Raw genomic sequence first — 11,644 nt, forward strand, 5'->3', positions numbered from 1 at the left:
TAGAGTTGGGTAGCATCTTGATTAGGAACAAAGGGGATGTTTATGAGGACCCTAATTCAGGATAACGAAAAGAATCTAAACATACAGATTGAGAGGCACATGTTCAGGGCTGACATCTCAAAGATCAGCTTTGGTTAAATTTATGCCATTAGGAAGTACAGTTACATTATTTAGTCTTAGGTTAAATTGATTTTTTCAAAATGATTTAAAAACATTTTTAGGTAGGCCATGAAAAATGAGCATACCAGGATCCACACACCTCTATCACTGACGAGCAATTTACATTCATTGCTACCCTCTTGCTACCTACTCTTCGTGGAAGGTTAAAAATGATTTGAAGGTTATTATTATTTTTTTAAATGAGAGTAAATTATTTGAGTAATGTCAAATACAGAGAAAGGGAACATATTTCATAGACGATGCTAGGTAAGGATAAAGGAAATAAGTTGTGGTGATTGTATCGAAGCAGTTATTATAAATTACAAAATCAATGAGAAAAACTGTTGATTATTTGTAAGATTACTGACAAATTTAAATCTGTTCAGAGCACTTTAGTTCTATCTAACCACAAATTCACTCTGAAGAGTAAAAAATACAGACTCTGCTTAAACTGTGCCACTAAATCAGCTTCATTTACAGCAGCAGTTTATTTTTTATGGATTCTGGAAGAACTCGTCAATTTACAAACTTACTTGGAATAAGAGGCGGCTGGTGGTGGTAAGCTAGTTGTTTTCTCCTGAGCTTCATTAGTAACTTATAAAGCTCATTTGCAGGAGTTCCACTGAGGAGGTTGCCTGAAAATAGTGGTACAGCCATCTAGGATTCCAAAAATTAACTGAGGGGAAAGCTCAAGGGGCTTGTTATGCAAGGAAGCTTACAGTCAATGTGGCTGTTCTCTGAGCAGGTGCGCTCTTAAATTTAATTTCTATGTCTCTGTCTCCAGAATACCTATTTCATCTGATCAGTTGCTTTCCATGCATAATGCTTTAGGTGAAAATTAAAACTTTAGTGGTCCCAGGAACACAGAATCACCCATTTGGATTTTAAATTGATTAAGATTCAACCAATGCTATTGACTTAATTAGTATGATTTTTCAAGTTTGACTATTTGAAATGAATAAAGTTAAGATTGGTCATGTGCTGACAATATGTAGCATCTCACTGTTTCTTTAGATCTATATTCAAGGGGGGAAACTGAGCAAAATGGCAGTTACCAGAAAAGACAAATGTCAAATGTATAACTTTATAGTTCAAAATGTGTAACTGAAGAGTCTTACGGACTCTCATAGGGTTGTAGGTGATAATATAACAAATAATGTTTTTATAGTTACTCCAGTTTCCCAACTATTTCCTTATAAAAATTTGTCTCCAGATTATTGATCATTAAAGAATTAACATTGCACAGAGAAGAAAAATCTTTATATATTTCTTTGTAAAATAATGAGCTGATGAAGGTAGATTCCTATTTCTCATTATCAATCATTGTTGGGAGAAATAGAGAAGTAACATAAATCTGTCTTGAAGAAAACAAAACTTAGAAGCTAACTTTAGCAAATGCCACAGTTGATTAACGGGGTGACATGAGTTCACAAAGCAGTTGCTGATTGGGCAAGAAGGGCACTTACTCCCTCATATCCACATGACTTGCTTGTGCACTTAATCACATTTTATTTATGTGTCTTGGACATACATCTTTTCACAATGAAGACTTTCTTGGCCCTTTGATGTTTACCCTAGTGGTCCTCAAACTTCCCTGTCTTATAACTCTTTTGTACTCTTAACAATTATTGAAGATCCTGAGAGCTTTTATCAACGTGAGTTCTACATAATGCTATTTATTGGAAAAGCTAAAAAAAACAAAAAACAAAAAACAAAAAAAACAGAACAACATGCAGCATGTTTCCTTAACTGTCAGAGAGCACTGGTGCTGTCACACACCATGGGTTCTCTCAACAAACACACCTGAGCATTTGCTCGAGAAAAAGCAAGAAGAGATTAGTAACCTCAATATTGTGAAGATCCTTTGATTTTGAGGGTCCCTGAAAGAGTCTTGGGTACCTCCTCACATTTATATGCTGGGCATCTATGGTGCCTCTGCAATTTCAAAACCAGAATATTTTTTACCAGAGACTAATCTTGGGGCTTAATCCCAGCTGATGTGTTTAATGGGAACTTTGTATAACTCTCTCTTGTGTAGGCAATGGATAAGGAGTTCCTTCTCCAGTATGCCTTTGCGGGTCCCTTCAACTCCCAGTTTTGCTGCTGAGCTGGTGACCTCTTTAGAGAAAGTATAACAAGCTCCTTAAATGTCTCTGTGATAGAAGGAAATCTAAGTTAAATCTAAGAAAAAGAAATTGAACATTAGCTGAAAACCAAGTAGAAAGAGAAGATAATTACAGCTTCCTGAAAGGTTTTCTTTCTTTCTATGAGCTATCTTTGTGTTTTCTCTGTGATTTTGCTCATGACTTCCACTCCCCCGCCCCCACCACCACCACTAACTTCCTATTGGCGTCAAACAGTAAAGGTGGCTGCGCAAGTAAGTACCAGTGAATTGCAACAGAATCAAGTGGACGAACGAAGCCTTGGGCAACCCTAGACCTGGATACGGTGACCAAATTCTAGAAGGACTACCATCAGGTTTGGATTTCACATGCCTGGATTGAAGCATATGATAAACTGATTTCAAATGGAAGGAGCAATCTGAGACTGGACAAGTAACTTAAACAGACACAGTTCCAGGATGAAGGCTCGCCAGAGGTCAGGTGACAGTCTATGGCTACTCAGGGAGTGAGGGAACTTGAATCTAGGGCTTCTACCCCTTTCCAGAGTTTTCCACCCTACTGGGTCCATGTGAGAACACAGCTTCTAACACAACAGAAATCAAAGCAAACAAAGCAGCCCATTTCCTCTGACCATGATTTCTATATTCTGACCAATTTGATTTATACACTTCTCATTTTTGATTACTATAATTTTTATAAAAATTTTATACGCCTAGACTACTTCTGCATTCTTTGGTGTTGTACTTTGCAGGAATTATGAAAACAGGCACTTCACAGAAGGTCTCTCACTTTCAATATTATTATTACATAGGGATATATAGAGTAATATTTTATAGCACTTTAATAACCTGATCTTTCAGAGTCTCTTGTGAACTAAGTATATTCCCAATAATTAAATGAAAATGATAGTTTGTAAATCCACAGTGAATGATATATTTGCTTCCACCAAATTACATATGATTATTCTATTTGGATTCCACCTGCTCAAATGGTAACCTATATAATTGATTCCTGATTTAAAAATAAATGCTGGTTTAAAAATCAAAACAATGTAGGTTTTTATCATAATGTTTAGAACATATCAGCTTCCAAGATTTTCTTCCTGTTGAATAATAAAATTATCTAAAATATGGTATAATTTCAATTTATTAATATGCCATAGACAGAAATAATTAGCATTTGAAATATAATATTAAACACATTTCTGGCTAAATATGTAAGTCCTTTTCCCCAAGCTGTTCTTCATATTTCTGATTTTTCTGTATTTCTGATTTTTGACTGATGATAATAATGTGTTAATTATTGGTCAAAATGCAATCATGCTTATCTCTGAATTTAAATAAATTATTTGGTCCGTGTCAGGTGAGGCCAACCTATGTGAGAAGCTGATGGGTGCAAGTTCTGCCAGTAAATTGTCTTTGTTGCCGATGTGTGGGCTTTGTTTTGTTTCAGTAAAACAACTGCAATTTCTGAAAACATTCTCCTAGTGACTCAGTGACACATATTTGTTAGAATTGAAATTACGCAGCCGGCAGTCATGAAAAAGTGTTGGAAGCCAACGGCTGTATACATGATTTACATTCTGTTAAGATGGCATTTTTAAAAAACACTAAAGTACAGCAAAACCTTTATAGGTGTACGACCTCATAAAGTCAGGATGGCAGAGCACTTGCCTCAGGGTCAAGAAGACAGGGTTACTATGCTTCAAAATTTATTTTAACCGGACCTCAGAAAGAAGAATTGTAAAAGCTTTAAATACAACAAATTAAGTACGATGTGCTTAGGGATTGAGATTGCTTTCCCTTTTAGTATTTTCTTTTCGGGCTTGATTAGACGTATTTAGCATTGTTTGAGTCCCTTCTGAGTTAGGATTAAGGGACTGGTTCTCAAGGGCAGGGTGCCAGGCCCGATTTAGCATTAGCTAGTTCATGACTGTTCCAGCTTAATGAAGCCACTGATTGAATAATCACAAGGGACCAGCAGCATCTGATGTGCTTTCTCTAATTAGATGGAGAGTGTCAAGGAGCCCCTGCATATCTACTTGCTATGCCTCCAGACAAGGACACACATGGTGCATGCTTCTACTATTTAGCAGAGATTCATGCTGATTAATCCCCTCACTTGGCACTTCACTGTCTGGCCATCCTCTCAGCAACAATGCCCTGCTCTCTGGCCTCTGCTGCTTGGGTTTGGCCAATAGGAGGCCCAGAAAGGAAACTAGGGGCCAGGAGAGGAGGAAGTTAGGAAAGTCCTTCTCCTGCAGCCTCCATTCTTCTCAACTCTGCGGGCACCAGTGGTCCCTCCATGTGTGAGGGTGGTGAGGGCTTTTATTTTTTTGGTCATTGCTACACCCCGTGAATCTCAACATTCACTGTGTTCCCTTAATCTCGCCCATTCCTGTGCAAAGAGTTCCTTAATTCAGTTCTCTTCAGTTAAGTTTTTTTTTTGTGTGTGTAGACTCTCTATATCCCATCTGGACTCTAACTGAAACACAGAGCAATTGAGATTTTTATTTTATAGCCTTATGAACACTTAAAATTGGCAATATTGATCTCCAAAATGATGCTATCTACCCAATATTTTCAAATTATTTCTCTAAATGTTACTCAGCTACTTCAGTCTGAAAGTGACTGAAAAAGTTGAGAATGTTTCTGAAGGATAACCATATTCTCTATTTCACTGTGGTTCCAAGCCCCATTGCAGGGTTTTGGGGTAGGGCTTTTATTACGTGGCAATTTCTTTGGTTTATATGTTTCGTTTGGTTTCTTTTCCTTTCTTTCAACCTGGATGCAAGAACTTATAAAAAAAGAATAATGAACTAAAATCCTATATCAGTCTTCAAGTAATTCTGTATACAATAATACAAAAAAAAATAATCTTTCTGAAAAACAAAAATTCAACAGTTACCACATATATTTGGAAAAAGCTCTACCAAAGCATTTAGCTTCCCTGTGATGAAGATACGTCATTTGAGGTGACTTTTGTTAGTTGGTATGGCAGGACTGGGGACTCAACCAGGGCCCCAAACCTCTAAGCCTTCATCACTGAACCACAGCCCAGCACTGTAGGTGACTTCTGAATTTATATTACAGGAAAACTAAAGTGAAAGCTAAATCCTCTCCATTTTCCTCAGGTGTAGCAGAGCTTCTCACCTAGGAAAGCTTGGTATTATCTTCTGGCATTTAATTAAAAAATTCATATATTTACCCATTCTGTTTATTTATTTTTCTATGCCATTTATTTATCTCTTCTATTTTATTTTGCATTACCTTGTCTTTGAATTTACTTTTTTTTTTTGGAGGGGGGTGGTTTAAACTCAGGGGCACTGGACCACTGAGCCACATCCCCAGTCTTATTTTGTATTTTATTTAGAGACAGGGTCTTACTGAGTTGCTTAGCACCTAACTTTTTGCTGAGACTGGTTTTGAACTTGTTATCCTCCTGTCTCAGCCTCCTGAGCAGCTGGGATTACAGGCATGTGCCTCTGCACCCAGCTGAATTTACTTTTATCATTTCATTTTGTTGATTTTTAAAACTTTATTTGGCTCTTTATAAGATTTCCCAAAATAAGCACAACATTCCTTTAAATTTTGTCTTACTTTTTAAATAACAAAATTTAGATTTCATCTGGATTCAGTTTTTATTATAAAATGTTCCTTTTTATTTGCATTCTAAATTGTATGCAATTTCTTTTTTGCTTATAATTCAGTAGATATCCAGAAGTATGTTTTCTGGTTTTTACTTATTTTTTGCTTATTATTTTATTATTCAATTTGGTTTTTTGTTTGTTTGTTGTTGTTGTTGTCTCTGTGTGTGTGTGTGTGTGTGTGTGTGTGTGGTGCTGGGGATCAAACCCAGGGTTTTATGCATGCGAGGCAAACATTCTACCAACTGGGCTATATCCCCAGCCCCTTATTATTTACTTTTAATTCTCGTGCATTATTATCAAGTAATATAGCCTTTCTATGTAATTGTCTTTATCTTCCAGGATCTGATCACTTTTTGTCAATATTCCCTGGGCATATACAAACAAATTAGTATCATTCAATGACTAAAATTTGAAAATTTATTTAATACACTGATTTGTTAGTTTTAATTTCCGACTTTCTGTGGCTTTTTCTTGTAGCATTCTTTCTGAATGAGCATTGAAGTGTCTACAGCAATATTTTCCATCAGCCTCTTTAGCTTTAATATTAGAACTCAGGTTCTATATTGTTCAGTGCATTTACGCTCCTTAGTTCTAGCATATCCTTAGAGGTAAGACAGTTTCACTACCTAGCTCCTCTCTGACTCTGACCAGTGCTCCATGATATATTCCATTTGACCTCACAATATTCTTCCAATTCCACTTTTTGCATTCATTGCATTTGCTGGCACTATTTTGTCTAGTCCTTTAATTTTAACAATAATTTCACCAAAAGTGTTTCTTATAAATGTCACATAAGTATTTTATTTTTGTTAACTTCAAATTTGAATTATAATCCTTATTAGTGAATTCAATGCACTTACACATAACTAAGTTGATATACTTATCACTTCTATTTTAATGTCTCCCTCTTATTTTATCTTTTTTCTGTGCTTTCTATTTATTAAGGGTTATCCCTCCTTCTAAACTCAAAAATTAGAAATTTTTAACTCTAAACTAAATTTTGAGTTTAGAAGGAGGTTTAACCTTTAATAAAGGATTATATTATTATATGAAGAATGATCTATTCTTATATGAAGAACGATCTTCTAATATTAATGAAGAATGATATACACCATCTTGCCTCCTTCACTGCAAGACCTACTATTCTATGTCTACCTTTCCTATTTTCTAGGAAGGTGAGTGCATGTGGTTCAAATATTAATTAAATGCATTTTAAATACAGCTACTCCTATAACATAAACATATTTATGACTCTGGGGAAAAAGTAATAATTCTACATTTAAATATAAAATACAGAGAATAAGTAAAATAACAATCATTCATCTTACTTTAGGAGTTCTATTAAGGGGATGGATATGGGTTTAAAAATCAATCTGGATATTTACAGGATTATTATCCAAAGAATAATGGTGGTATAAAAATTACAGAGAAGATGATATAGTATATAAATTAAATGGTTTATAAGGTGACTATGCTATCTTATTCTTATGTTTTCTTTTTATAAGACAAATCTTGAAGTATATTAGAGGCAATTTTATTTTTTTAAAAGTTAAGGAATTGATTGCTTCATTTATTTTTGATACCAGAATTATGAGAACATGATATAGTTAAATTATTTCCTTTTTAGTCTTTTGTAGAATTTTATTAAAATAAGTCCAGAGAATTTTACATTTTATTAAAAAAATGACTTATTTCAATTCCTCACATTTTTATATCTGTTTCAATTTCTCTGGTTAAATATATTAAATGAAAAGAAAAAAATATTTCAATATTCTACTGAAATTAATATAGTAATGCAAGATTAAGTGTAGGAATATAAGAAGTTATTGAGTATTACATTATTATTATTAATACTAGTTAACACTATACATTATACCAAATTGATATCTATTTTGTTACATAATTGCAGATTTTAAAGATCTCTACCACAAATGATTTGTATGAATAAAGCATGTATGATCGTTAATTTCAAGTTAGACATTTTGTTGGTTAAACAAGCATGTGAGTTCATTAAATATGCTACTCTTAATGTTGAAAATCTGGTGAAAAAATCTAGATGTCAATGACTGAGTTAAGAGAGCTTTTTAATTTAATGGGAGTCAGGATAGGATAATCTGGGCAGGTAGTTGAGAGTGGAAGGCAATGGATAACACAAGTATAGAAATATCTAGAAGCCCTATCATATATGGTGCATAATAGTTATTATATCAGAAAAAACTATGGCACAATATGCTGTGTCCTGAAGGTCTTCCACTGTAACTGCCATCTGACTTACTTTCGCTGGTGGAATAGTCCTGTGGGTCAAGGATTCCTGACTCCTGCAGTGATCGGATGCAGGAGTCCACCAGCTCAAGACCTGTTGTAAGTTCATCTTCGATATCTTTTTGACCATCTGAAATAAGATATTTGAAGAGGATGAATCAGTAAGTGATATATTAACACTAAAAGCTTGAGATTACAACTAAATAATCAAAAAATTTCCCGAGAAATCCATCATCTCCATGAAGTTCTCATTGGATAAACTTGTAATTGACAGCCAGGGCTAATGTCAAGGCCAGCCAATTCCACCTATCCCTGGAGAACATGAAGGCATCAGAGAATGAGAACTTCGCTCCCCACTTGTTTATCACAACAGTGTCACTGTAATTGTCACTGTCACGTTTTCTCATTTACTGTATGTGGAAGTAAGCATAAGGACCCACCATGAGCCCATACTTTACCTTGTGGCTGCCAATGAAACTGCTCTTCTGCTGAACTGCAAAAAAGAGAACACACAGGTATAATGCGCTGATTAGAAAAGAAACGTCCCAAACTGCAAGTCACAAAGGCTTAGCAGTACACTGACTCCATGACACTGCCTTTAATTCCTTGCTGAGAAAAGTGGCATAATTGGTCCATTTGCCATGTATTGCTTTTGATTCACAGGTACTACCATGTTGTAAATGGACATTGTTCAGAAATTTCCACAAGGACAGCTCATTTTAATTTTTTTTTAACAAATCTCAATCCATTAAACTTGTTCCTTACAATACAGCTTCTGTATACATGCAGTCTCACATAATTTTAGTTATTTTAAACTACAAGTCTGAATAAGGTTATATATAGACTTTGTAAAGTAGCCCAATGAAGAAATAACTATCTCTCTTTTTATTACAAAGAAGATAAAATAATTCTTTTCCTTTACTTCGACATTCCCTATGAACACTTCCTTTCAGTTGATTACTATAGTTTAAATTGTCATTTAAAATTAATAACACTTTTCTACCAATTGAATATACATTTCTGGCTTTCTCACTTGATGATATATCTATAAAATAATCCAGCATAAAATGTTGTTCATATATATGCTATGCCAATCATATTGTACACAGTGGCAACAGATTTATTTTGAATAATTTATTAAATACAAAATAGATGGATAAATTTAAAGCTTCTAAATGTGAACAACTTTCATTGTATGTGTGGACTTTTCCTACCTGCCCACTTTTTATGTCAATAATTGGAAAAAAAGTTAATGTCAATTACTGACAGATATCATTTGGAGAATGATTTTTCTACCCTCATTTCACTAGATTTTTTCCTCTGATTTGGCAGCTTCTGTGAATAGCTCATCAGTTCCTTAACAGCAAGTGGAGTTTAGGTCTTTAATCTATACCTTAGAGGTGGCTTCTGAATACATTGACAGGAGAAAAAGAGATTTCTGGTATAAATCAATGTTCAGAAAAGCCATGATTGATGCAAATGAATACAAGAATAGTCCCTTAAGAAACATGTGACTTTTATAGTGTGTCTTGCTCCTGCATCAACCCACATTAGCAAACTAAAAAAATGGTTTTACAATAAGAGCTATCCACAGAATTGCTATATGAAATGATAAATTGGTAAATTCAGTCCCATGAAACTCTTTCTTGCACTGAAAAGATAAAATATTATATAAAAGCAACATCAAACTACAGTCAAACCCTTAAAATAGAAATAAAATCCTAAAATCAATATTAAAAAAAATTTAAAGCAGATTCTCTTAGTAAGTGACATTTAACATTAAGCAATCTCATCTCAAAATCCAAGAATCACCACAATAAATCTAAACCATAGTCATCCTGGCTATTTCCATACTGTAAGACGCTGATTAACCATAATTTTTAAATGATGTAAATGTCAATATCAATCTTAATGGTCATTTGCAGGAGGCATATTAATTCTGAGTATATCCAAATGCTTACTTGTGTCAGAATCATTTGTGGCTCTTCTGAAATACATGTATTTTAGGCCTCACCAGAAACCCACAGAATCAGAAAATCTTCAGGTGGGGCTGAGAATCTGTACTGTGATGACCCTCATGCTCTATTATCTTTGAAAAACAGTAGATACTGTTTCTATTAAGGATGCACTATGAATTTAAAGCTGTTCCACTACTTTATTCCATATTTTAAGGCTGATCCCATTCTAAGCATGTATATGCCATGTGTTTACATGGGGTTGGAATTTTCCCTCATCTTGTAGTAAGGATGTATGGTGGTCTTCTCTCTTCTAAACATAAGTGTACACAGAAACCTTGAAACTAATCGATGGTAACTTACTTGGAAAAAGAGATTTTGAAATGCAATAAGTTAATGATCTTCAGATGAGGTCATTCTAGATTACCTAGGAGGACTCTGAATCTATTAACAAATGTTCTCACACAAGAGAGAAGACCAGAGGAGAAGGCCAAGTAAAAAGGGAGGCAGAGAGTGCAGCCATCTGGCCTCAAGCTGAGGATTGGTTGAAGAATTCAGAACCTGGAAGGGTACCCACGGCACCTTCCCTTGTGCATTTGTAGGAACAGGGCCCTGCCGATGACCTAAGTTTGAACTCTCGGCCTCTTAAATTGTGAGAAAATAAAATTTTAAGCACCCAATTATGGTAATTTGTTAAGGCAGCCCCTGGAAACTGATAAAATATTTTTCTGATACAATAAAAAATGTTCTCATATCCTCCAGGATTTACTACCCTCTCTATACTAGTACATGCCTTTATCACCACAGCTATTTACTGCTAAGTGCTTACTGTATACCAAAGCCCTGACATTTTGCATCACCATAACCCTCCTTAGAGATAAGGCTCAGTGATGTTAAGTAACTTGACTGCACAGCTCATGAAGAATTCAGCAGGGATTTGAATGAACCTGTCCAACTAGCTCCAAAACTAACTCCTCATTCATGGTCCAAAATCATGGAGGGAAACACTTAAGCACCCAGCTATTTACAGCAGCACCCATGACTGATTCAACAGAGGCTGCTTCAGGGCTCAGCAAAGTCCAGTTGTCCTTTCCTTCCAGCCACCCTGGGGGCCACACTGCCCTCCCCTTGCATGAAGATGAGGTCATGTGAGAGCCTATGGCAGGAAGTGACAGGGCTCACTTCCTGCCCAAGCACAGAGGGAAGGCATGAGGTCTTCCAGCTGTCTGTCCTTTGAGGCCCAGGATGGGTCCCTGAGTCAGCATGTGGCATAGAGACTTCCTCCAACCCACAGAGAACACAGAGCATGAGCAAGAAATAGACCATTGATGTGTTAAAAGTTAAAAGCTGAAGGATTGTTTGATTTTATAGAAGAGATTTCACACTGACCAAAACAGAAATTTTCTGTGCCATGATTTGTATTCATAAATCTTTTCTTTTTCCTCCTTCCTTCCCTCCTCCCCCTCCTTCCTTCCCTCCTCCCCCTCCTCCCCTCC

At 35.5% G+C, this 11,644-nt stretch overlaps 1 protein-coding gene across 1 annotated transcript in view; it reads right to left on the reverse strand.

The window, feature by feature from the left end:
* The window catches only part of Ctnnd2 (catenin delta 2), an 869,206-nt gene that overhangs the window by 411,040 nt on the left and 446,522 nt on the right, over window positions 1–11,644 (reverse strand). The window contains exons 4-5 of the mRNA XM_048814198.1: window positions 8,652–8,686; window positions 8,207–8,323 (exon numbers count right to left, since the gene is read on the reverse strand). Coding sequence (XP_048670155.1) covers window positions 8,207–8,323; window positions 8,652–8,686 — 152 coding nt within the window. The remainder of the gene's footprint in view (window positions 1–8,206; window positions 8,324–8,651; window positions 8,687–11,644) is intronic.

This window comes from Marmota marmota, unplaced genomic scaffold (assembly GCF_001458135.2).
Source record: "Marmota marmota marmota unplaced genomic scaffold, marMar, whole genome shotgun sequence".
NCBI classification, from domain to species: domain Eukaryota; kingdom Metazoa; phylum Chordata; class Mammalia; order Rodentia; family Sciuridae; genus Marmota; species Marmota marmota.